The following is a 27,271-nucleotide window of genomic DNA, read 5'->3' as shown; positions in this document are numbered from 1 at the left end:
AAACCCTGCCTTCACAGCCTGTTTTTAGACCTGGCTCTTATCTTTCATTATATTAAATTCATATCTTTCCCTCTGGATGGAAGAAAAGTAACCCAAAACACAGAGCCTGCATGCTGAATTAAGAGGAAAGGCCAGCAAATGAGCCAGGGAAAACATCTAACATCTTAGAGTTAACTGTCTAAAGCCCCTAATCCTTATTTAACATCCTTTTGCTTATTCTACAGTTCAGTGAAGCCAGCTGCTTAGGACTCTTTCTGAACAGCAGGCAGCTCTTTGAAAACACTCTTGGCCAAGGGAAGGCATTTCAGCATGCTCTAATTTGCATGTTCCTGTGATGTTTATGAACAATGAAGCCAAATAACTTGAAAAGGGAAAGATGGCTTTGGCACAATTGAACCTCATTCCTCCCATCTGTGCTACCTGTGGGAAACTCTGAACACAAGCTTTCAGGACAGTCACCTGACCCAGTCATCTCCACGGTTCACATGCCCAGGTTCAAATCCAGACTTGCCATATAGAAATATGCACAGGATAAGGGATAGACACACAGAAGTTTCTGAATGTGCCTTCGGGGAGAAATTGCCTGCTCCCAAACCCTGGCCTCTTTCTGAGAAGGAATTTGCTGAAGGCATTTATTTATTTAGGTTTTTTGAGACAGGGGTTCTCTGTGGGTTTCTCTGTGGAGGCCTGGCTGTCCTGGAACTCACTCTGTAGACCGGGCTGGCCTTGAACTTTAGATCTGCTTTCCTGTCTCCCAAGTGCTGGGATTAAAGGTGTGTATGTACCACCACCATACACACACACACACACACACACACACACACACACACACACACACCACACACACACACACACACAGAGATAGATGTGTGTGTGATCTCAGAGTTAATATTAGTAATTAAATTTGCAATAAAAAGAATCTATGCTTGCCAATGGCCAGTTATCAAGGGAAATCAGAATAACTTGGCAGATTATAGCAAATGAAATTGAAGTAGCCTGTGAATTTATTGTTACTCAATAAATTCTGACATTGTAGAAAGACACAGATGTGTCTGTGTTTCTAATACAGTCCATGTATTCAAGCCAGCTTCCATGGCTGCAGTCACATCATCTAGCTTTAAGACAGGTATTTTAAAAAATTATTACATTTATTTACTTTGAGTGTGCTTTGTGTATGTGTGTGTGCATGTGTATGTATTCATGTGCCAGAGTACCAGTGTGAAAATGAGAACAGCTTGCAGGAACTGGTTCTCTCTCTCTATCATGCAGGCCCCAGGACTCAAATTCAGGTGGTCAAATTTGTCAGCAGGTGCCTTCACCTGCTGAACCCTCTCACTGGCCTAAGACAGATTTCTAATCTCAGTTTAACTGCTGATTTCACTAGTGACCTATAACTACTAGTCTGCACTGAGGGCAGTTTGTTGTCCTAGCGTCCCATCTGGTGAATGCTGCCTCCCATCTGGATGGCTCTTTACCACACTCAGCGCTTGCTCAAACAGATCATTTTATTGGACAATCCCAAAACCTCCAGTGAGAAGTGGAGCAGACTGTAATCTGATTTTACAGATGAGGAAACAGAGGTCCTGGCTGTGTGTTGCAGGTGGTGGCTGAGAGCCTGAAGCCAGGCGTTTGAAACCTGCTGCCAATTGTACTTCCCACGCACCGGGCTTCACAACACAAAGAGAACTGAAAATATTCTCATCTCCTTCATCCTTCCAACTGCACAGTCTCTCTAGTTCCTCATAGGGCGTGGCTACAAGAGACACGTTACCCAAATGCATGTAAACTATGACAATAAGAGGAATTCTTGATTTTGACTCATGGCTAGATCTGTAGAATTTTTTTCTTTCTAAAATAACGCCAAATTCTTGTATTTCAAAGAGTTTTCAAAATTCTTACTTTAGGAAAGTGCCAGCCTTAAGAAGCCCCTTCTGCTTATGGGTAATAGGAATTCATGCAGACAGTACTTGCAGAAAACACAGACATTTGTTCTTTCAAAAATATGGACTGAGCAGGTGTGCCTAAGGCGTGACACCAACAAACTGAGGCCAATGGTTTCCTTTCCACAGCTTTGAAACAGTATTTCTCATTCTCGTTCCTTCAGCAAGTAAGGTATTAAATTCAGCAACCTAACAAGGGCCACGCCCTGTGTACAGGAATGCTCTTACAACGCACACCCTCTTTAGAAAGAACTGCGGGCTGGGGACCAGGACTCATCAGCGGTGACCCAAGCCTGGCTGCTGAGCCTCTCTAAAGAGCCTTAGTTCTCACTGGGTTTGCTGATTTGCTTTTTAACCTATAAGATGAAGAATGAATTTGAAATGAGGAACAAAATATGACCAATATGGTAGCCAGATCCTGGTAGCAGCTGCGTCAACATATATCTATCTGTCTGTGGCTAACAACTTGATGACTTTGATGGTCACTTTTTAAAACAAGAAGAATGTGTGCACACAGATGGCAGTCAGAATTTTACTCTTTTCTCAGTTTAAAATTACAAAACATCTATGTCATCAGAATATCCTTTTGGGTTTTTTTTTCCACCTTAACTACAGGGTAGAATGGTTGAACAAGTAAATGTTGTGCATAAATAAGCATATTTTGCAGGCATTACAGTATTTGAACTGTTTAATAAGAGGGATATACTTATGGATATATCTTGAATTTAAACAGAACATTTAAACAATTTAAACAAATTGTGAAGCAAAGTATTGTGTCTTCAAGTGTTAGAATAATAGGCACTGTGTTTCACTTCCTTCCATTGTCCTGAATTTTATATCTCAGAAAAAAAAAAAGATTGGCTTTGATTAGGAAGAAAAGCAGTCAATAAGTTCTAAGACAGACTTAGCTCTCTTACCCAGATTGCATATTCCTTTCTCCAGCTGATACCCGACTGGGCATCTGCAGGTGAATGATCCCTGAGTATTGTTGCACATGGCTAGGGGAGGACAGGGGCTGGAGAGGCATTCGTCCACATCTGCAGAGGAGGACAAACAAGAGCACGTTGATGGGATGGCAGACAAAGAGTGACAATCCAATGTGTCCTAAGAACCCAGTGGAACTCTGGGGAGTGTGGTATAAAAGGAGCAGGAAACCACCGTTGTCCTCAAGGGGATGACTACCTGTCAGGGCAGAGGCAGCCATATGAAGAGTTAACTAGAATACAAGGCAGGGTTTGAATGTGCAGAGCTGTACACAGATCTAGTTTGTTGTTGGCTTTTGTTGTTATTGTTTTGAGACAGGGTCCCATCCTTTTATCCCTGGCTGGCCTGGAACTCACCATGTAGACCAGGGTGGTCTTGAACTCACACAGAACCCACTATTTCTGGCTCCTGGGTGCTGGGATTAAAGACATGCCTAGCAGAAATAATAGATTTTGATGTAGGGGTGAATTAAATACTATTTAAATATAAATAAGACTAAAGGGATGTCAACAAGCAGATCTTTGGGAGGAGGCTGTGCTCCAAGTTGAGGAACCAGCAGAGTGAATGCCTGGGGCAGGAGAGTGTAGGCATCTTTAGGGAGCTGTAGATGGCCCAGTGTTACAGGGGTTCAGAGAGGCCATGGAGTAGAACCAGGCCTGTATCATGCTGTGGTCCTTCATATCACCACATACAACAGACCAGCATGCCAACACTCAAGCAAGACTATGAAACTAAAAACCTTACCCTTGCACACTCTAGAAGAAAAAGGTTCTTTTAAAAATGATTGGTTTTTAATTATGTGTATGTGTGTGAACACACGAATGCAGATGCCTGCAGAGGCCAGAGGTGTCCAATTCGACTGCAGCTAAAATGACAGGTAGTTGTGAACTGCCTGATACGGGTGACAGTACCCAAACTTTGGTCCTCTGCAAGTATGTGCTGTCAACCCCACAAAAAGGATCTTATTGAATAGCCAGACAACCCAAGGTAACATGATAATAAATGTTTCCGTCTCTCTTACCCACACTGCAGTTGTCCCCTTGCCAGGCAGGTGGGCATACACATCGATACCCGTGACCAGTGAGGTCCACGATGCATTCACCAGCATGAAGACAAGGGTTCACAGTACAGCTGTTGACTGAACACACGGCGGGAATAACACAGGCAATGTCAGAGCAACCCTGGGAAACATCTCATTCTCACAGCTGATATTTGGTTCTCGCCTATGTTTGTTTGCTTGCCCTGGAAAATCACACTCCTAAAATAGAACAGGGTCCCAAGAGGTGCGAAGACAGAGGTGATGAAACTGGGCACTGATACTAGCTTGTGTTCATATTTCTAGATGACTAGGTCCCCAAATACAAGCATGGATATTAATGCTTCTTACAGGCCACTCTATTCAGGACTGATACTTAGAAAATTCTACCAGACTCAGTGAATGTCAACTTAAAGCATATTTTAAGGTGGAAAGACTCCCTAGTCAATGTATCCTGCTTGCTCCAAGATTCACTCTATGTGTAGACAAATACACATATATGAATGGCTTACTTTTTTTTCCTGGATTTTATCCAAACTACAGAAACCTTTATCTGAAAATCTTGAAACATACATACTTGTAGTTGCTATGCTTTTTGTTGTTTTGTTTTATTTTGAGATGGTCTCATATAGCCCAGGCTGGCCTCCAAATTAATTATATAGCCCAGGATTATACACACTCACCACCATGTTCAGCTTCCTCACGTCTTGAAATTTAACCTGGCCTTCACAGATTGTATGCCATTGAGAATATTATCAGTTTAACACTGCAACACCTTCTCCTTTTCCTTTACTTTTTGAGTCAGGGTCTCATGTAGCTCATGTTGGTCTCAAACTCCTAGGTAGACTGGGATGGCAGTGAACTGATACTCTTGTCTCTGCCTCCCAAGTGCTAAGATTACAGGGTCACATGGTCAGCCCTTTCTCTCCCTATACATAAACGGGCCCCATCTGATGTCATGAGGGCCTTTATGGGTAAACTTGAATGTTGCCTTGGCACCTTACTCATTCTATGTTGCAGGATGCTCACCCTGTTTGACTGTATATAATTAGAATGGTCACATTCCAATTGTGAAATGCCTGTTTCATACGGGGGTTTTGAAACACTCTCAGAAAAGCCTGAAGTCTACAAAACAGCATCATCATTTGCAGGGAGGAAACCACTGGGAACAAGGGAAAGGGAATAGAGCTAGGGCCTTCAAAAGAATAATCTGAAACAGGTGGGCCGCTCTAAACATGGCAACCTTACTCTTCACAGCTATTGTTGAAACTTATTCTGAAATTATATGCGTGTGGGGGGATGGGTATGAGTACATGGGTGCACTGCTTATAGAGGCCAGGAGGAGGCAGTGCATCTCCTGGAGCTCGACTTGCTTCATGTGGGTGCTGGGAACCAAAGTCAGGGGCACTACAAGAACAGTGTGCACTCTAGGCAGAAATACTCCAGCCCTATACTTCAAGTGTTACCTAGCATCACCTGTATGAGCAGAGCATCTGTATAGTTAAACATGGTGTCCATTATATAATTCTATAGTCTCCAGTGACTGACTATGCTGCAAACACTCACCCACAGGGACTGTATCAGCTTTAACGGAGTCTGCTGAACCTGGTATTGAACCAGTGGAAATGACTTTTCTGGAGATGCAATCATCTTTTCCTTCCCAGACACACTCAGGTTGCTGAGAAGGGAGCACTGAAGACTATCAGTAGAGGTGGGTTATGGCCCTGACCCTCCCCAGGTTCATCTTCACTGACAAACTGAAATTGTACCACTAACTGAGACCACTGCTGTACCACAGCATTTCCCTCTCACTTAAGATGGCATCTGCCTCGCCTTCTTCATCAGCAGTTCTTCCTTACTGAGTCTGGGTCAACTACAGGTACATTGTGAGCACCACACCCTGCTGTGCCTGTACCTTTCTTTGCCCTGGGCTGGCTTTCTTTTCCTTAGACAGGCACCTTCAATACAGCCATACAGATAACTTTATGCACAAGGTAAAGAAACTCTGGTCAAACGGCCACTAGGAAGAGGTTTGCTGAGCATCCTTTGGTTTACATGTCCCCTGGTTACCAACTAGCATCATGGAGACAAAGAACTCTGGGCCTCCCTGCATGGAGAGCAGCTGGAGAGTAGGCATTCAGCCCAGCCCTACCTCTAACAGACCACCTAAGGCTTTCTTTGGTAGAAAACTTGCTGGAGACTATGCACATGTTAGGCAAGCGCTCTGCCCCCTTTCTGCATCCTAGCCCTGATAACACTGCTTTTGCAGTTCCCCCATTGTCCAAACCCACATCTATGCCTAGCTCTGACCTGAGATGAGTCAAAGGCATGCTTGCAAAGCTTGGACAATAACAGGGCATGAAAGGCTACAGTTATATCTTCTATGCATGTCACACAGGACCAAAGTGTCCTCCTTCGCTTTCTTCAGAAAGGGTCATGTGACTTGGGAGGGGGTTATTAGGAGACCATTAGGCTCACACTGCTCACATTTCATGCTTTGTATTTCAACGGGAGTCATTCTAGACCATCCAACAGACACTTTCAAGCACCGACACATTCGCATAGACCCAGGCTGGATGGGGCTGTAGCAGTTGATGTGTGTTTTTAAGGTGCACTTACCTGGGGTCGGAGGGGACAATGCTGCTGGTGACTCTGGGGTGCTCTGAGCAGCAAAGGTGGTGTATTTGGAAGTCAATATTTCAGCTGTAGAAACATCTGGAGTTTGAGGTGAAGATGTTCTGAGAAAATGTGAAACTGGGCTGGCCTCTTCTGCCTGGCTGAGCTTTGTGGTCACTTCTGCTGATGTGGGTGTAGTGGTCAGAGGGATAGAGGGAGTGGTGGGGTCCACATGCACCTGGTTCCCTTCTGTGGTGACGACCCCTTCCGGTGAGGTTGGTGGCACTAGAATGTCAGGGTTGGTTGGTTGGTGCTGTTTCTCAGGGGTCGTGTGCACGACGACAGTGCCTGAGGTCAAAGTTTCCATGCTTGGGGTGTTGGGACTGGTCACAGGAGCGTGAGTAGTGTGGGAAACAGAAGATGTCAAAGCTGGAGACATCCGGGCTAAGGTGGTGCTTGTGTCTGAAAGGGCTGGCTCTGTGGGGAACCCCATGAAGGCTGGGGACCAGGGGGTCCCTGCAGGGAGGCTCATTGTTACTGCTTTGGCGGGGTCTGTGGGCAGAGGCACCAGGCTTGGCGACTTGGCTTCTGTGATGGTTTTCTCTTGCTGTGGGGTGCTCTGGTTCTTGGGGTCTGCTGTTTGGTTGCCGGGGAACACTGCAATGGCTGATTCCACTGTTGACATCTGGACTGACGTTACACGTGGTTCCCTTGCCCTGTGTGGGACTAGGGTAGATGATGAACGTGGGAAGTCTGTTTGTGAGACAGAGTGTGGGGCAAGGGTTGACACCATCAAGGAGATGGGCAAAGGTGACAGTGAGGATGACGAAGGCGTGGCTGTCTCGGAGGTAGACTTTAGCTGCTGCATAGGAGACCGAGTTGACGGTAAGGTTGATAAAAACTGGTGGGGCTGCGGCGCTGACGGGAGAGGTGATGGGACTCCTGAATCAGATGGGTCCTCAATTGACTTAGTACTGGCATCAAGAACCAAGTTGTTTGACCCATTAACAGTGGATGTATAGGATGGAAGGCTGGATGTATGCAGAACCAGGGACTCGGTGGAAGACTGAACAGGTTCGCCATCATAGGAGGACACGTTACTTCCTTTAGCCTGAGATGAAGAAAAGTCTACGTATGGAGAGTCTGAGGTCTTAATGGAAGAGGTTGAGCTCTCGCTGGTGTCTGAGGAGGAAGAGTTTTCTGTAATGGACAGTAACGCCCGTTCTCCTTTGGTGAAAGCAGATGAAACATAGGCGTGGTCTGTGTGGCCACTGGAGGTCCTCTGTTCATCATCTGAGCCGCGCTCTTGACCATAGCTAAGTCCAGGGACTACAAAGAGAAAAGACAAAGTTGGGTCAAGTAAACAAGAAATCTTTGAGATGGGCACTGGAAAATATTTGCCATGACTTATCCTTGAACTTAAGTGAGGGAGACACTGTCTCTGAGAGGTGATTTTTCCTGAGAAGCACTCTCAGTGAGGATGATCCCAGAAGGCTAAAACAGGGGTGGCTCAGAGAGGACCCCTCCTGTGAGGAGCAGCTATAGTAACATAAGTGGGAATAACGGAGAAGCGAGGAGCCTAAAAACAGGGAGCATTTCCAAAGCCTTTCCTCATGCCCTTTTTTAATAAAAGCAAATTGCCATGGAAAAGCTCCCAAGATCCTAAACAGTAATTGCCATTATCGAATGGAAAAATGGAAAATGCTCCCAACTTTCCACACTGTAATGAGGTATTTCTTCCCAGGAGATGACTTTAACCACAGTTACCACTCTGCTTTATTTTAAACCTTTCAGGCAGACATCAACCCTCATACCTCAAGCAAGCACAAGGCGATGGGGGTGGGAGTGCTTCCTGCGGTGGAGAACCTAGAAGGTTCTTTTCCTAATGAGCAGTAAGCTACTTTTTGGGTTGCCAGCCAACACAACCATCCCGGGACTGAGAAGCGATCTACAGGGAATGCGGCAGTGGGAAGACACACCTCCAAGGGTAGGTGCCTGGGACAGCAGGCCCGAGTGCTCTGTCACATTCCCACGCTGAGTGGGGTGCACAGGGCGGGTTGCAGTGCGCGGGATGTCAAGGGACCGCAGGGTGCGCTCCCCACTCCGGGTGAGCATTGCAGACGTGTGGGTGTGCAGGGCTCGTGCCTCAGAAGTGCTCTCTGCCAGGTCTGAGCTGTCACTCAGCAGCGCACCATCTTCTGGAGCTGCAGGAAAGAGAGGTAAATGCAGGGACAGGGCTTTTAGCTTCACATCCCAGGCCACTGGGGCCCAGAGGCTTCCTTAGGGCTCTTTACCTGTGACCACAGGGCTGACACCTCTCTGTTCGGGTGTCCTGAACTCACCATAAGGAGTGTTACTCCAGCCAAAGGAGCCAGAATACTGGATTTCTGCTCAGTGATACAATATAAGAATCAGGGGAAGTTCTATCAGGGAAGTTGGTAGCAAGTTCAGGGCTTGGCCTGTGGAGCATCAGTTACCATGGGTCAAAAAAAAAAAAAAAAAAAAAAAAAAAAAAAGCATGGATGTTGGGCAGTGGTGGTGCACACCTTTAATACCAGGCAGAGGCAGGCAGATTATTATTAGGAGTTTAAGGTCAGCCTGGTGTACAAAGTGAGTTCTAGGGCAGCCAAGGCTACACAGAGAAACCCTGCCTCGAAAACAAACCAATGACAACAACAACAACATAGCATGGAGGCTGAGGGTGGGCTTGGTTGGTGTTGTTTATTCCTTATTCTATATTTCTATATTTATGTGGGGAGTGCACCTGCCACAGCGGGAGTGGGAAACTTAAGAGATTTTGTGGAGTCCATTCTCTCCTTCCACTGTTTGGGCTCTGGGGATGGAATTCATATCATTCGGCTTGACGCCAAGTACCTCTACCCATGGAGCCATCCTGCTGGCCCTGTTTTATTTTCATTTACGTGTTTATCTGGTTTTTGTTTGTTTGTTTTCGAGACAGGGTTTTTCTGTGTAGCCTTGGCTGTTTCAGAACTCACTCTGTAGACCAGGCTGGCTTCAAAGTCACAGAGATCTGCCAGCCTCTGTATCCCCATTGCTGGGATTAAAGGTATCACTACCAACTCCAAGTCCTGTTTTTATTTTTAATGTTGTTCTATTTTATTGGAATTGGGAAGGTACCACATAAATACATACCCTTTCTCTCCTTTGGAAGCGTATATGTTGTATGCTAAATTTAGAAATAGCTTATATTATTAGATTACCAAGTAAATCCTTTTCAGAAATGATAAACACACGTCCAAACTCATGTGGCTATGTACAAATACACATGAATAAAATAAATCCTTTAAAAACCCTATTTATTTAAATGTTTATGTTTTAAATTTTATGGTGGTCAGGCTCCATCTAGACAGCTGAAGATCTTAGAGTCACAGTGATGGGGCCCGGCACACCACCCAGCATTGCCAGCGGGCCACTTGAGTGCACACACTCACTCTTGGGCAGCCTACAGAGACCCCATTGGCTTGGAAATGATCCGTACGGCTTGTGCCTCCATTCAGGTTCTCAAGCCCCAGGCCTGGCTTCCTGGTGCACAGATTCAGCACCCCTCTGCAACTGCTGTTTTAGTTTCTGAAAAGTGGGAAGCCTTGGAACTCCTGGCAGTGGACATGGTGAGAGCTGGGCATAGCAGCAGACTGCCTGCTGATCCCACCTGTCTGTGGGATCCCACCTGCCAGTCAGTGGGAACAGATTCTTGTGCCTGAGTAATTCCGGCAGCACCCAGCACCCAGTTCCTACAAGGTGCCCCCGATTGCACCCAGGCTTCCCACCCACGATTCTGACAGGGGTAGGCACCTGGAGCAGAGTGGCCGGAGCAAGGAGAAGAGAAGCAGAGAGCACAAAAGAGAACGAGGAACTAATAAAAGTTGTAAAGAGCCAATGAAGAGGCTCTGAAGGCTCTGGACACCAAATTTCTGGAAAGAGAGTCATGCCTTCAAGGTTAAGACCCTCAGAACCCAGGCTGAGAGCTGTTACAAGGGTCATCACCAAGGGTCCCGATGCGTGGGGCCTGCCCTGGGCCTGGGACATTACAGGGTCCTGTTTGTCACTGTTTGACACTATCAAACACCAAGAGAAACAGAAGCTGCTAGAGACCTGGTTTGAAGAGACCTGGTTTGAAGAGCTCTGGCTTCCCCAGGCTTCCTATCCTGGCCCAGAAAAGAACCTTCACTTGGAAATGAGCACTCAGACAGTTCCAGAGCAACAGTGAGCCAGGAACCACAAAGGTGGCCTAAGGCATACTGAAGGACTTGGGAGACACCTGGGTGCCCAGTCATCTAGCATAGATGTAAGTGTCCCAACCTCTGAAATAATTTTGTGAGCAAAAGGAAAAGATATTGGCTGAGAGATCTTATATACTCTACAAGTGAAACTGAGGCAGGCAAACAATCACATCAGGGTTATAGGCCCAACAGAGGGATGGATCATAGCCTGAAACAGCTGAATCTGAACCATGAATTGGGCAGACTGAGAGTTATCCAAGGCAGGTGTCATAATTAGTCAGCTTTGGGCTGATTCAGAGGCAAAGAGAGAAAGCAGTATACTAATCCATACTGAGTTAATTTCAGGTGTGAGGCTACTCCTTATCTAGCTTTAAAAGAGAACTTAAAAATTTAAATTATGTGTATGTGCATGTGTGCATATGTACATATGGGTGCAGGTGTCCATAGAGGCCAGGAGATGGCAGCAGATACTTTGGAGTTGGGATTATATGAGGTTGGAAGTTGCCTTATGTGGGTGCTAGGAACCAAATTAAGGTCCTCTGCAAAAAGCAGCAAGTGCTCTTAATGGTTGACCCATCTCCCTCCACCCCTTCAGCCTCATTAAAGTCTGATCACAATGAAATCACATTTTCCACATGGATCAATGCAACATTACCTGCGGAGAGGTGTACTGAGAGATGTAAAAGGGAAAAGCTATAGAACCAAAGACCGTGCTAGGGACTCAGCACAGCTTTAGCATGTGTTGCCTAGTGTGCACAATGCCCTCAATTCAAGCCTCACAACTCTGGGTGGCCCTGGGAGAAGAACTATGGTCTCACTTTGAGAAGGTAAAAATCCTGGGCCAGTAGTGCTGAGGGTGGAAAACGGTACTTCCCAGGCAAGAAATAAAAGACCGGACATTTTCTCCTCACACATTTGCTCTTTCTTTTTTCCCTTTCTTTTCTCTGTGTAGCCCTGGATGTCCTATTGCTCTGTAGACTAGGCAGGCCTTGATCTCAGAAATCCACCTGCCTCTGCCCCAAGTCTGGATTTACAAGGCATGTACCACCACACCAGGCTCACACATGTGCTCGATTCTTTCATGCTCAGACACTTTTGCATGTTACAGGTGTAATAATAAGCTGTGATTTGCCTTCATCGATGAGGATTCTCATATGGAGGAAATGGGGAGTTATTAGCAGCTGGGTAGGTAAGAATTTAAATCTGTCAGAAATGTCTTAACAAGCATGCTTGCTTTAACTAGCACCTACTTTATGATGATAAAAGGCACTGGGAACTGTTTACAAAATTTACTCAAAATCACTATTTAAAGAAAATAAAACAACAACAAAGGCCCACAAAACAAATGCCAAATGTTCTAAAATGTTCGTATTAGACTTCACCAAAGTTAAAAACATTCATTCTCCAATAATATCATCATAAAGTAAGAATGACAGGCTAGAGAGATGGCTCAGCAGTTAAGAGCACTGGCTGCTCCTCCAGCTCCCACATGGCAGCCCACAACTGTTGTAACTTCAGCTCCAGGCCATCTGACACTCTCACATAAACACAAATCCAGGCATAACCCAAATGCACATAAAGTAAAAATAAATACTTTAAAAAGTACAAACTTACAAATCACAAAATGGGAGAAAGTGGCCACAAATTACACAAATCAAAAGGAATTAGAGTCCAGAATATACAAAACAAACAAACAAAACTCCAAAACCCTTTATACTCAATGAGCAAAATGATAGCTTAATTTTTAAACAGTCAAAATATTCAAATAGGTATCTTCAAAGAAGATATACACGTGGAAGGATTGTATGAATAGATGTTCATTATTACTAGGATAATGAACTGGGAAATGCACATTTATACCATCATCTACACATATGTGCACACACACACACACACACTTTGGAAAATAGTTTGGGAGTTTCTCAAAAGCTTAAAAAGGATACTACTAGCCAGGCAATGGTCGTGGCTCATACCTTTAAACCCAGCACTAAGAAGGCAGAGGCAGGTGGATCACTGTGAGTTGGAGGCCAGCCTGGGCTACAGAGCAAGTTCAGGACAGGGAAGGCTGTTACACAGAGGAAACACTGTCTTGAAAAACAAGATACTACTGTATAACTTGTAACTATTGTAATTCCCGTGTAATTCCAAGACAGAATAAAATGTGTTCCTGAACAATCATAGGGACACTATTAATAATAGTGGATCCCTGATGGAACATCATTCAGAAAGACAAATGCATGCTTGGTGAATCTTGAGGCCATGTAAAGTTAAATACACAAAAAGTCCATATATGATAAGATTGCTTCCACAGGAAATGTCCAGAAGTTCTGTGACGAGGAGGTATCGGGGTTTGGGGCAGGCTATACACCATGAGAGGGCATGGACACAGAAGCCCCCCCACCATTCTATATGAGGAAGGGGAGGTGAGGTGGCATCAAAAGCTTTGCTGTGCAAGTATGAGACTGGAGTTCAAATCCTTAACACTCAATTAAAAAGCTGAGCATGGCCACAAGTACCTGTAAGCTCCAGGACATGGGGGCAGCCTTATTTAATTAGTGAGCCCCAAATCTAAGTGAGAGACTTGTCTAAAGAATGAAGCGGATAGCTTCTGAAGTACATACCGGAGGCTGACCGATGGCCTCCATTTGCATGTGTGCCCTTGCACACCTGCACACACATTTACGCATATGCATGCACCCTAGAGAGAGAGTTGGGATGTACCAAAAAGGATGGGACATGTAGGCATACTTGTATTAACCAGCTAAAAGAATGGCCTGGGACCAGTACAATTACTTTCCTAATGCAGGCTTTAGAAGGTCATAGGAGCAGACACACCCTAAGTCCCTGTGGTATACTTCCACGAGGTAAGAACTCACTTGAATGTCCTTCATGTGGTGCTGAGGAATCCAGACTTTCCGAGGAAGATGTAGATGAAGGCTCTGAGTAACTCTTCCCACCCAACCCCGAGCCACCATTTCGGGGCTGTTGTGCAGTGTGTGCGAACTGTGTCAAACCCCGCGTGCTCCCAACGTCTGGATGCAAATCGGAGCTCTCTGCTGTATCTGTAGATGTTTTGCTCTCACTGGGGAACCACTGTCCTGTGCTCTCTCCACCACCAATGGAGGGGACTGACCTAAACGCCGTCTCAGTCAGAGGTATGGCACTTCCATTTCCCAGTTCCCAGCTGCTGGCAAGCTGATGTCCTCCAAAGGCTGTAAGATATTGGGGGGGAGGGGAGGCCATTAGTGGACCCAGAAAAGATGCTTAACAACTAAGATGGAGTCCCTCTAAGGCAAGCTTCCCTCAGCCAAGTGTTTATATGGGCCACCCTGTAAGCTTCACCATGTTCTAAATTTTTCTAAAATTATTGGATGTCTTCATTATAGAAATATTGAAAATAAAAGTTATGGACAGGAGACTTGAGAACAGCATGAGCAAACAGTAATTTATAGGCTTGAGTGTTTCTCTATCCCTTGAAAAGTAGTTCAAGGGAGCAGTCATTACATCCAGCAAGTTCAATGTGCATAAATACTGTAGGCAGAGTGTTTTCCTAAAAACCAACTGGAACATTGATAAACATTCTTCTACTTCTGATGTATAATAAAATAAACTATAAGGAGTAAGCCAAGCTATGCATTTGGGAAATATATTTATGTCTGACAACTTATTTATAAAGATGATCTATACATAAAATCACTGAAGCCACCAGCTGTGAGGAGCAGGTCAGGGTCTCACTTTAAAGATGACATTATAGAATGAAGACGGATCAAACTGAGAGAGAGTCCCGAGGCTGAGGTCTCCACTCTCCTGAGAAAGCTGTGTTTGCTTTACTTAAGCCCTCCACATCTTGGTGTTCTCATCTTAGGCCTGGCATTTGTTCACAACCAAAGATAAAAATACAATCTTGGGATAGAGCAGACAAGGATCTGATGTCATCAGGGACACTTTTCTTCAGACTGCAAATGGTCTCAAGGAGACTCCCTAAGAACGCCCAATTATATAAAATGCCCACAATTCAAATAAAGGTGAACTACTTACTGGGGGAATCACTTTGCCAGTGTATGGATGGAAGTCCAAGTCCATTTTCTGTAGATGGCTCAATGCCTTCTCCATCTCCTAGACTCTCAGTCAGTCTGCTGTCTGTCCTTGAGTCAACCACAGAGGGTGAAGAATGGACTGAGGCTGAAGTTATGGCAATTCTGGAATGCTCATGGAAACTCTCTCTCTCGTTTATAGGTTCCACACTGACAGTCAAAGACCGGAGCATTCTTGGGACACCATTAGCGAATGTGTTGGTGACATGTGTAATCTTTGTCTGGGTGACTGATGGGCTTTGGGGATCGGTGGAGTTGTTAACATTCTTTATACTTCCAGATGCTAAAACAGAAGAAAATGTGCTTCAAAACTACTTGAATGGCTAATGTAGGTACAAATATACTTATTATGTTTGATGTGTATCTGAATTCAGATGTGTATCTGAATACCATGGATATGATACAAAGTAGACTCTTGTAACATGATGATACAAGTAAGTGCAACTAGGAGACCCTCCTTCATTTTCTCCTCACCAGTTCTAAGTCTCAGAGCTGGCTAGAGACACAGTTAGTTCACTCACCATACACGAGCTAAGCTTTCTATGCAAGCTAAAAGGAAGACAGGAGAAACCCAAAGAAATAATCTATCTTGTTTTCTATAGAGGAACTGCATTCCACAGTTGCTGTAGGAATTCTACAACACAGGCCACCGTGATAAGGCTACTGCTGCCGGTTTGCTTTAAGCACTGTAACCCTTTTGTTCAAATGCTATTTGAACCCAGTCCATACTGTGAACCAATTTTGAGCCCGTAGAGGGTGTGCAGTCCCTCAGTCAGCACTGGGGCTGGCAGAACACAGTCAAGACACAGCCTAGGACAGTAGTTCCCAATGGTCACCCCCAAAGCCTCCTTACTAGTTCCTAAATCGTGGCCACCATAAATAAAGCTTATGCTTTGAAAAGCCATCCAACTACATTCATTGACAGAACTACTAACCAACAGGAGAATGCATTACTGCTCCAGGGATTTTACTTAATTTCACCTAGAAGCTCACAGACTTCATTATTGTTACTTCATCTCACTAAGCTTTAGAGTGATGTCTTCAAACCAGTGTAATACTTGAGCAGGCACTCCAGGAGAACAAAGACTCTAGGCTGGGAACCTTTTTTTTTTCCCTGATCCATGAAACAGGTGGCTGCCCTCAGATAACTGTCAGAGCCTCAAAGATTCAGATATATACCATAGGTTAGAACACATGGTCTGCTCATAGATGTCTGGCTGAGAGCTTCCTTCCATTGGGAAACTTTCCAGAGGTACTTAAGACCTGACCTCTAGAAGCTACCTTAAAGCTCCACACTGAGGATGCAGCTCAGTGGTAGAAAACTCACTTAACAAGCATGAGGCCCTGAGTTCAAATACCAGCTCCATGAAATAGTTCTTGGCAAGAACTAAGTGCAGGAAAGCCTGGGGAACAAAATGAAGGGGCAAGGAAAGAAGGTGCATTGTTTTCTTTTCCACCTGAAGCCAACAGCAGTAAAGAGCTGTGTGGGCCTATATCATGACAGCTTCCAGCTGTCAATCATGGGCTCCAAAAAGGGAAAAAAAGGAATCTGCTGTTATAAAACGTTCTCTGAATACCATTCTTGTGTGCAGTTGTGGCCAAAAGCACAAATAGACTTTAGACATAGTCAGAGAGAAAGAAAAGGAAAGAGAAGTTTCCTTTTATTCTCCTGCAAAACCACAGACCCCCTGACACCAGGAGCACAATCTGCTGTTCTGGTGACTGGACCTTAATGAAAACAGATGCAGGCAAAGGTGCAGGCTATCCATAGAGACAAGGGACTAGAAAGATGTGGATGCAAAGGCATCCAGCCTTGCTGCAACACAAACAAAAAACAAAAGAACAAGACTCAGTCTCAAAACTCAACCCAATTGTGGCTGGAGAGATGGCTCAGCACTTAAGAGCACTGTCTGTTCTTCCAGGAAACCCAGGTTCAATTCCCAGTATCCACATAGCAGCTCACAGCTATCTGTAACGCCAGGGCTTCTCCACACCCTCTCACAGACATACATGCAGGCAAAACATCAATGAACATTAAATAAGTCAATAAATTATTTAAAAAACCCAACTAAACAGAACAAAGCAGCTACCCTGAAGTGAGCAGCTGCAATGCCTTAGGCATTGTGTTGAGTGCCTTATACACACATCTCACTTTGTCCTCACAGTTAATACTTCTGCAAAGCAGTGCCTTGAATGAAAAGGGAATGCAGAAGAAGAGGAACATGGTATGCACTCACTCATATAAGGATTGTAGATATAGAGCAAAGGATCACCAGCCTATTATTCACACTGCCAGAGAAGCTAGGATACAGGAAGGAACCTAAGAGATTCTTACAAGGTCCCTCACAGAAGGCGAAAGGAACAAGATCTCCTGAGCATATTGGGGGGGGGGGAGCAGTGAGTGAAGAAGGAGTTAGGAGAAAGAGAAGGGGAGGAGAGGAGAACATGTGGGACCAGGAAAATTGAGTCGAAGGATGGATAGATGAGAGAGAGAGAGAGAGAGAGAGAGAGAGAGAAGATATACCATAATACAGGGAACTGTTATGGGTCTGAAGAGAAAACTGACTCTAGAGAAATGTCCAGAGACCTACAAGGATGACCCCCAACTAACAATCTGAGCAACAGTGGAAAGGTTACCTTATATGTCCTTCCCTGATGATGAGATTGATAACTAACTTATATACCACCATAGAGCCCTCATCAAGTAGCTGATGGAAACAGAAACAATAGCTAAACACTGAGCTGATCTCCTGGAATCCAGCTGCAGAGGGAGGAATGATTTAAAAAAAGGGGGGGGTCAAGGCAGACTACAGGAACCCACAGAGACAGCTGACGTGAACAAGGGGGAGCTCATGAACCCCCCAGACTGATAGCTGGGAAACAAGCATTGGACCAACTCAGACCTCTGAACATGGTTCTCAGTTAGAAGGCCTAAGGGCCCTCTGACAGTGGAACCAGGATGTATCCCTGGTGCACGAAATGACTTTGGGAACACATTCCCCATGAAGGGATACTCCCTTAGCCTAGAGACAGGAGGGAGGGCCTAGTCCCTACTCCAAATGACTTCACAGATTTTGATGATCCCTCCTGGAAGGCATCACCCTCACCATGAAGTGGGGGGGTATGAAAGGAGGGTCAGGGAGCATGGGAGGGAGAGAGGGGAGAGAGGGAGAAGGAACTGGGATCGATATGTAAAATAAGAAAAATTATATATATGAAAAAGGGAATGCTTGTCTAACTAATTCATGTGTGTGATCCCACATGGGCATCTGCTGCACAAGCTAGGAAGAAACTCACTACACTTCTAATCAGTGAGCTGGCATTTGTGATCGTTCTTGGGTGGCCACCCTGAAGCAGTCATTCACAAAAGGGAAACCTGAGTCTGAACCAGAAAAAAGGGAGAGAGAAGGGGACGGGGGAGAGGGAAAGGGGAGGAAGGAAAACCCAGCTGGTGAGATAGCTCAGCTAGTAAAGACACTTGCCATCAAACCTGACAAGGTTTGTCCTATGTGATGGAAAGAGAAGAACAGACTCCTACACGTGGTTCTCTGGCCCCAACACACTATAGTGCATGCACTCCTCTACACAACAGATAAATATAAATAAATAAATCTAATAAAAAATTAAATAAAATGTCAACAATGGAGTACCACCCACCGGGACAAGGCCTGAGTAAAGTTCCTAGTCTTTGTAACAGGCCATGTGTCACTCTCCAGTCACAGGACAAGACCTCAGAGCCTCAGGTACCATCCATCCATCACATTGCTTGCCCTTGACTGTTATCCAGAACTTCCCAGAAGCATTGCTGAGGCAGCTGGTGTTAGAACAAGACAGACTAAATCCACAATTTTTCAAGTTACTAATGTTCTCTCACTTCACAAAGTGAAATCACCACAAAGCAATTTACCTGGACCACATCAGCTCAGCTGCCCACAGGAAAGACTTCTGTAAGTCAAGACCCATTATTGCAGAGCTCTTACTGAGGCTCTGCAAATGTCACCTTCAAAGAACATTAGTGCAAGTCTCACAAACCGGCAATGGAAAGCATTCCTTATATAAATATCCCTCTTGGAATTACTTACTACCCCCGAAACATTCATGCCTATGGATTAAACTGGATGCTTACTTCGTCCGACAACAATCGCATGCCCCACCCGGTTCCCTTTGTACCCCATTTCCAGGAAGCTCATACTAAATTTAGTGCTCAATTGTGGTCGCTCTCACACAATTCAACATACACATTTCTGCCTTCAGAAGAGCTTCCTCTCCTCCTCACCCAGGCCAAGTGTTGCTTTGCTGATGGCCCCGCCCCCACCCCATGATCAAACAGCAGTGTATGATCATCAAAGAGACTATGGGAAGTCTAGAGAGGCGGAAGCTGGAGAGGGTGAATGAAGAGCAATGCATTCTGGACTTTCTTGTAACCCCTGGCTCATCTCCCTGGGCCTGCTCCAATGCTGAAAGATAGAGTCTCTATTCAGAAACAGATTAACTCCTGGCTGCCCAGGGTGTGGAAGAGGCTGAACTGAACAGGGTGTTGTAGTTTGTGTTCTATTGCTATAATAACATAACGGCCAAAGCAATTTATTTTATCATCACTGAGGCTAGAACTGAAATAGAACCACGGAGGAGTGCTGCTTACTGGCTTGCTCCTCATGGCTGGCTTAGCCTGCTTTCTTATAGAACCCAGGACCACCAGTCCAGGGATGGCACCATCAGCAATGGGTTGGTCCCTTCTACATCAATCATTTTTTAAAAAAATGCCCTACAGATTTGCCTACAGGCCAATATGATGGAGGCATTTTCTCAGTTGAGGTTCCCTCTTCCCAGATAACACTAGTTTGTGTCAGGTTCACAGAAACCCAACCAGCACCACATGCATGTGTAGCTAGGTGGCAGTAAAGGAGGGTCCAGATGACAAGATGAGTGTGTATGGGCCACCAAACGCTGCCACCTTTCAGATCATCTGATTCCTTGCCTGGATGCCCTTAGCTGGTCACCTATGTGCACACCCTGTGAGGGGTATCACTAACCTTCTTGGTCTGAGTATTGGGCTATTGATAGCTGATGGTTGCTTGGGGAGGAGGGTCAGTTTTCTTTAAGAGGGATGTATGGTCTGTTGTGGGTTGACTGTGCTCCAATGAATGGGCACACACCCATGCATTTATGGACAGCAAGCCTTGATCCATAGGGAAGAAGGGATGGATGGATGGATGGACAGATGGATGGATGGATGGATGGAAGGAAGGAAGGAAAGAGGGAGGAAGGGAGGGAGGGAAGATAGGCATGGTTATGAAATAGTGGTGATCTGAGGAGCCTGGAGAGCTGGATGGTGGTTATAGGAGGGGGCAAACATGATAGAAATATACTGTATGCATGCATGAAATTCTCAAAGAATAATTAAATGCTATATTTATTTTAAAAAATAAAAACAAAACAAAACAAAAACTCCTCTGACTTAAAAGGATTTGAAAGTGCAAATCCTGCCACTCTGTCATGCTTGCCATAGCCCAAGGCTAAAAACAACCTGAACAGCCTGCAGAGGGCCCAGATGAGCCTCCTGGGGGAATCTGGGCACACGCCCTCAGTTCTTAGCTACTGAACATTGTTCTAGAAGAGTCCTCAAGAGGATGAACTGCAACGACAAATGGGTGGCATAGAGGTCTACAATGAAGAAACACTTGTGGAGCAGAATCGCTTAGTTGAGGCTAGTGTGTACGAAACAGCATGGCAGAATGGCCAGGGCAGCTCTCCACAGCCACAGTGCCTAACCAACGCCATGCAAACACTTGAACTGTGCAGGCTATTTCATTCGAAACAATGCCAGGAAAATATTACGAACCTATTTTCTCTGCCATTAAAGAAATTGCCTTTGCAAAAATAAACAAACAAAACTCAAGCTGCTAATCAAAAGGTATAACGGTGTCTGGCTGGCATTTCATTCAAGTGCCCTGGCACATGCTCTCCTGTAAGCACGCATTAGTCACACTTAATCTTTGTTGCATGTGTGTACAGAGGAGGGGAGGAAAAGAGAAGGGGGAGACAGGAGGAGGGGAACACAGGAGCCACCAGACTGGCTGACATTTTCCTTCATATACAGTTAAAACGTGTTTTGAGCATGAACCTCAATATTAAGATAAACTACACAGATGCACTTCCACCCAAAGCACGTGGCATGGGAGGAATGGATTTTAAATCTTCCTTTGCTTCCCCTCTTAGCCTGACACATTCTTAACCAGCTAATCATTTTGGGATTATTTTGGAATTGGAGGGATGGCCTGGGGACAGGAGTACTCACATGAGGAATGGTCTGAGGGAGGTGGTCGGCTCTGGGTCCAAGAGAATTGTTGCCTGGAGTGCTCCTGGCCTGATGAACTTCTCTTCGGGGAGAGCATGGTTGACTCCCCAAGTTCCAAAGCAGGAAGGGAGGCTTGGCTGGAGACCCAAGTGCCAGCCACTTGCGTGTGCACAGTCCCTTCTCCTGGGTGCTCCCTCACCCTCTCCAGCAAGCCCGGAAATATTCCACTCTGTATTTGAGAAGAGCTGATTCTTCCTTCTGACCTGGAACTGCTGGGTGACTGGGAAAGGCTCTCCAAGGCTGAAAGCCAGACAACAACAATTAAAATCCCACCAGTGGACTTCCAAATGCCTCATTATCTCTATTGGGTCCAACTTCAGCCTCCATGATATACACAGATGTGAGGAGAAGGCAGGAAGAGTAATTCATTCTAGGAAAAATGAACTGCAAAAGAAATCAGCAGCCAAAGACCTTTTTACCCCACCAATGGCCCTCCTGTAAGGATTCAGGCATTATGCTGGCCTGCCCCTGTCACCTGGTAGAATGCACTCAGGCAGTGCCACGGTCAGCCCAGGGTTCCATGATTGTGTTGTCTGCATGCAGGTGCAAAGGACCCTTTAAAAGAAAGACTCCGCCCACTTACGCTCTCTTTTCCAGCTCTCTTCCCACTGTCTTTGCCACTCTCTTCCCCGTGATTGCCTTTGGGTAGACAGGACTTTTCCTGTCTCCCTCTTCTCTTCTGTCCTCTCTCTGTGTCTCTTTACCTCTTTTCTTTTACCCCCTCTCCCCCTTTCTAATAAAACTTCTCACTTAAGCTCCGTCTGCCTGTCCCTCCGCCTCAGTCACCCTCGCCTGCCATGGCATCGGCAAAGTTCCCTTGGAGCTTTATCATAATACCTCCTTAGGGGAGGAACTATCAGCAACGAAGCACGCCAGTGCTAAGCCTTAGCTGGTCTAGAATTAGAGATCAATGTTGGACTATGAAGACTTATCCTGACATTCTGCAAAGGGCCCCAGAATGGCCCAGAATTCAATGTATGCAGAATTCCCAAACCAGAGAGTATCATGTGCAGGGGTATTGAGCTCTGCAACCTCATTCATAGACAGAACTGAGTGCCTCTAGTCAGACCTGTCACAAGGGTATGAAACCAGGAAGTCATCTTCAATGGCTTCCGCCTCTACTGTGAGGTCCTCACTAACCTTCCTTCTGTTGATATGGATTTTTTTTTTTTTTTTTTTTTTTTTTTGGAGATAGGGTCTCACCATGTAGACTAGGCTGGCTGGCCTTGAATTCACTTTTTTGATTTTAATTTTTGAGGTGGGTTCTCATACTTAAGGATGACTTTTAACAATTTTTTTAAAGATATATTTTTAGGTGTATGTGTGTGCACGTGCACACATGCACGCCTATGGTAGCCAGAAGAACACTGAATCCCTTGGAGCCAGAGTACTGGTGGCTGTGAGCCACCCAATGTGGGTGCTGTAAGTTGGGTCTGGTAGAGAAGTCATTTTAGTGGCTGAGCTTGAACTTCTGATCCTCCTGCCTCCACCTTCTGAACGCTGGTGTGGTTTATATGGTGCCAGGGACTGAATCCAGGGCTTGTGCCCATTTGGGTTGGTCCCAGCCCCTCCTGTGTTAACTCTTTGCTGACTGATTCCTCAGCACCTTCACCTGCCTCCTGGCTGTCCATCTGAATGGTCCAGCTCACTTCGGGTCCCCTTTGCTCCCATATTAGACATCTCTTAGGCTGGCTGCCAGATGGATCCTCTCTCACTCTGTCTTAACACTATCACTCTGTTGTGCAAAACCCTTCAGTGAGTCTTCCCACCACACCAAGTAGAAACTGCCTGGCTTGCAAAGTATTCCATCATTGTTCCTACGCTCTCCATAGAGCTAGCCGTCCTGCCCACTGCTCTGTAACTCTCCCAGGGAGGACTCGGGCACTGATACCCCACAGGAAGCCACATGTTTCTCTCTCCCTTTTCTCTTCACTCACACTGGGCACCCCATTCCCGAGCTGTCATGCCCACTCACTCAACACAGACTTCAGCTCTCCTCACTTGGGAACCTGTTGCCTGCTCTCCACATACTGGGTTAATTAGTCTCCGAGCTTCAGTTTCCAAAACCTTAAATAGAGAACAACGTGGCCTCCGAGGGCTGCTGGAAGGCTAGAGAGAGCAGGCTTGTTGCTATGTAGGTGTGTGCCTAATTAGCACTACTTTGCTTTGTCTTCGTCCTCAGGTTGAGCTGTACTTACAGAATTGCTGCCTCTTTTTGAAGCCTTTTGCTGGAAATACTAAGTTACCAACTGTGCAGACGGGGCAGCAAGAACCAGTCAAATTCCATCGACACAAACAAAGCCTCGCCATCCTTCCCAGCCCTTGGGATGCATGACTGCATGACAGGAGCGAGGGAGCAGGGAGGTGGCATGAATTTAGACTGCCAGGGAGCACAGATATCAAAGGACACATCGGGATGCTGAGCAAATCAGCACCCTCCCTGGTCTGACTTTACAAGCATGGCTCTGGGGGGGGGCGGGACTTGCCTGGTCCACCCCATGCAGAACCTCTAAATGGACACCGCTGCTGTGAATGTGGGGGTGGGGTGGGAAGGGGGCAGAAGGTTTGTTTTCTAGGATAGGGTGTATATAAATGAGCATCATGACACACACTCACACAAGGAGCTGCCGTGGGCGGCCAGGGCCATGGTGACCTCAGGCGAGCATCCAGCCTGCAGAGCAGTGATGCCAGGTCTGCTGGAAGACTTGCCCCTCCCCTCAGCACTTGACTCAGGTAGGAAGGAGGGGCTTTCTGGGGCTCCCGAAGAGCTGTGGCTCACTCTGCCAGTCTGCGCTGCCGTCCCCTTTCTGGAACCTGAATCGTCCTCTTGACTCGGATAAAAGGGGGTGTTTCCTATATGGGGTTCGGTGTTGTTACTTTCTGTCCAATGGCTCCTCGCAGTGGCTGCAATGGCAAGCGAATGCACCAGTGAGGACTCAATGGTCTCTGAAAAGTACACACGAAGGAAGTTTTAGCACCCCAAATGGAACTTTGGAGGTTGTTGCCAGCTTCTTAAAAGCTCCATTTGGGGGGGGGGGAGGTGGCTCCACAGTTAAGAACACTCGATGCTCTTGTGCAGAGTACTGGAGTCCACCCCAGCATCCACAATGAGGGGCTCACAAATCCTAGCTCTCTCACTTCAGGGACTCTGACGCCCTCTTCTGGCCTCTGAGGGCACCTGCACACACATGTATTACACATCCACACACATGTGCACACGTATTAATTGAAAATTTAAATCTTTATAACCCCCTATTTTTATTTTCCTGATTTGAGAATATTTCTCTTTGTGCTCAGGACTGGAGCCTGGGGAAGCATGGAAAATTCTCAGTGGGAAGTAAATGAAGTCATTTCTATCTTTATAAGCCAAGGCAAAAATGTCAAACCATCTGATAAGCAGAGCCCGCAGGCAGGCAGAACTATCATTTGTATCTAAATATACCAAACAAGCAAAAAGAACAAGTTATCTTTTAGATTAGTACTGCCCACAGAATTAAGTGAGATAAAGCCACAATTTGTAAAATTAACTTTGGTAGCCACTTTAAAACACATATGTGAAATATTTTATTTTATTCAACATATTGAAAATATCATTTCAATATGACCTTGATATAAGAAGTATCAAGATAGTAATTACACTTTTGTAGTAAACAAACAGTTAAGTCCAGTTAATATTTTATTGCCCCCTTCTTCATGTGTGTGGGTTTTGCCTGCACGTGTGTCTGTATGTCACTTTCGTGTCTGTACCCTTGGAGGCCAGAAGAAGCATAGGATCCCCTGGGACCTGAGTTACAGATGGTTGTGAGCTGCTATGTGGGTGCTGGGAATCAAACCCATGTCTCCTGGAAAAATGGCCAATTGCTCAGCTTTTTCAGGTGGGTAGGGCGATTACACAAATTGTCCTATGAGATTCTGAGAATTTTCTAATGGAGTTAGTTATTTCCTCTGCCAATTCCTTGAGAATTACTGTTCATGACCTGATTCTCTTTCCTGGAGGTGATAATTAACAGAGGCCTCCTGCAGGAGAGGGCACATGGGCTCCTTTGGGGACCCAGCCTGCCAGGCAAGGCCCATAGTAAGATACAAGTTGGCTGCGGGAGGGTGTTGCCAGAGGTAGGCAGACAGTCCCTAAGGTTATGAATGGCAGTGGCCCACAGGGTATGCTTGTCTTATTCTTGCTCTGCTACAGAGGCTTCCCCCAGAAAAGGCGAAGGGACCGAGGCATAAAGGTGCTTTCTCGACCCTCTTGATTAATTGGACACAGTAACAAAAATTAGTCTCAAAGGAAATGAGAAAAAAGGAGTTGCAGAAAGACAGAAGGATGCCCCAAAGGCTAGGAGGACAGGAACAAAAGGAAGATAATAAATTTAGCTCCATCAGAACCTAAAAAAAAAAAAAAAAAAAAGGCAGAGGCCCAGTCACTGGAAAGTGTGGCTGGCCTCAGAGAAGGTAGTCATAGCCCCTTCTTGGGAGGATAGGCGTGGAAATCCCAGACTCTAAGCAGCTGAAGGAGTTCCACTGTAGGAAAAGAGTGGCCACAGGCAGACAGAACACTGCTCACACTGAATCATGCTATCTCCCTGAAAGCAGACTAAAGAAAGATGTAAGAATGGAAAAATAGACGCTATAAATAAAACCACAAGGCTGACAATAGTCCCCTGCAGTGTCCTCAATAATCCTGCCATGATCAACAGCTAAAAATGCTGATATATACATATACATATACATACATACATACATACATACATACATACATAAATTCCTAAATGTACTTCCAAGCTGGTAAATAAGGAAATCAGACCAAGAGCAGAGAAAAGTGTGTAAAGACTAACGGTGACACTTCTTCAACATCTGTAACCTTAACCTTCTGCTGGCCACAGGGCTGCAGGAGGTAGACAGTGCAAACTCACCAGGGGTCTAAAGGGAAACCACAGTGCAGCCTTGGAATCAGAAGGACTAGACCCTGGACAAAAGCCAAATAGAGACTAACCCACAGAGGGACAGCCAGGAAACCTGGCCCTTCAAGCTTGGTTTAAGATGAAAGCTAAAAGCAATCACAATCCAAAGTCTATAAGCCCAAAGCCAACCTTCCGAGGGTGTGCAGCACGACTTCCAACCCCTACATGATCCAAACCTCAAGAGTGGTCTTGTGGAGACACTAAAAAAGACTGTTTTTAAAAAGTGATTTAAAGAGGTATGCAGCCCCCCTCCATGTACCCGTGAACAATGGGGAGCTGAGGAGCGACCCTCCCAGTGCCTTGAGGGTCCTGGCAAAACTATGCAAACACTCTCAGCACGAACATACTTTCAGATCAATTTCTGTCATTTATTAACAAAAACACTTATTAGTAAGACATAGCAGTAAGACAAGAAAACCTCAAACATACCAGAATAAGCAAGCCATTCATGAACAAACGTCAGCAAGTCAAATAAGATTTCAAATACTAGAATCATCGAAGAAGATATGTACGACTAAACATACTCCTGCAGAGACACATGGGCACACAGCTAATTAAATTTAAAAAAAAAAAAAAAAGATAAGAGAATGTTAAGAATCAGGTAAAAAGACAGAAATTAATTATAGACAAAAATTGAGCAAATTAGAAAAAAAAAAGCCAAAGCTGGGCAGTGGTGGCACACACCTTTAATAGAAGTACTTGGGAGGCAAAGGCAGGCAGAGCTCTGTGAGTTCAAGGCCAGCCTGGACTATAATTCGAGTTCCAGGATAGCCAAGGTTACACAGAGAAACCCTATCTCAAAAAAATCCAAAAATAAATTAAATGAAGAAGAACCCGAACACATATCTAACTGGAGTTTTATTTTTAAATTATTTTTCATTTGTGTGGGGGTGGGCGTGCATAGTATACCCTGGAGCTAGAGTTACAGGTAGCTATGAGTCGCTTATCATAGGTACTGGGGACCAAACTTAGGTCCCCTGAAAGATCAGCAATCTCTCTTAATGTATGAGCCATGTCTCCAATCCCTAATTAGAGTTCTAGAAG

General features: G+C 45.4%; 1 protein-coding gene across 3 annotated transcripts in view; it reads right to left on the bottom strand.

The window, feature by feature from the left end:
- Positions 1 to 27,271, bottom strand: part of Heg1 (heart development protein with EGF like domains 1) — a 74,663-nt gene that overhangs the window by 29,217 nt on the left and 18,175 nt on the right. The window contains exons 2-9 of one of the 3 annotated variants that reach the window (XM_051191382.1): positions 23,886 to 24,173; positions 21,210 to 21,509; positions 14,856 to 15,194; positions 13,694 to 14,029; positions 8,556 to 8,780; positions 6,580 to 7,905; positions 3,946 to 4,062; positions 2,858 to 2,977 (exon numbers count right to left, since the gene is read on the bottom strand). In XM_051191382.1, coding sequence (XP_051047339.1) covers positions 2,858 to 2,977; positions 3,946 to 4,062; positions 6,580 to 7,905; positions 8,556 to 8,780; positions 13,694 to 14,029; positions 14,856 to 15,194; positions 21,210 to 21,509; positions 23,886 to 24,173 — 3,051 coding nt within the window. The remainder of the gene's footprint in view (positions 1 to 2,857; positions 2,978 to 3,945; positions 4,063 to 6,579; positions 7,906 to 8,555; positions 8,781 to 13,693; positions 14,030 to 14,855; positions 15,195 to 21,209; positions 21,510 to 23,885; positions 24,174 to 27,271) is intronic. The other 2 variants (XM_051191383.1, XM_051191384.1) reach the window with 2 other exon arrangements.

This window comes from Phodopus roborovskii, unplaced genomic scaffold, assembly GCF_943737965.1.
Source record: "Phodopus roborovskii unplaced genomic scaffold, PHOROB, whole genome shotgun sequence".
NCBI classification, from domain to species: domain Eukaryota; kingdom Metazoa; phylum Chordata; class Mammalia; order Rodentia; family Cricetidae; genus Phodopus; species Phodopus roborovskii.
The sequence above is the reverse complement of the archived record's forward strand: the minus strand, read 5'-3'. Positions and strand labels throughout refer to the sequence as shown.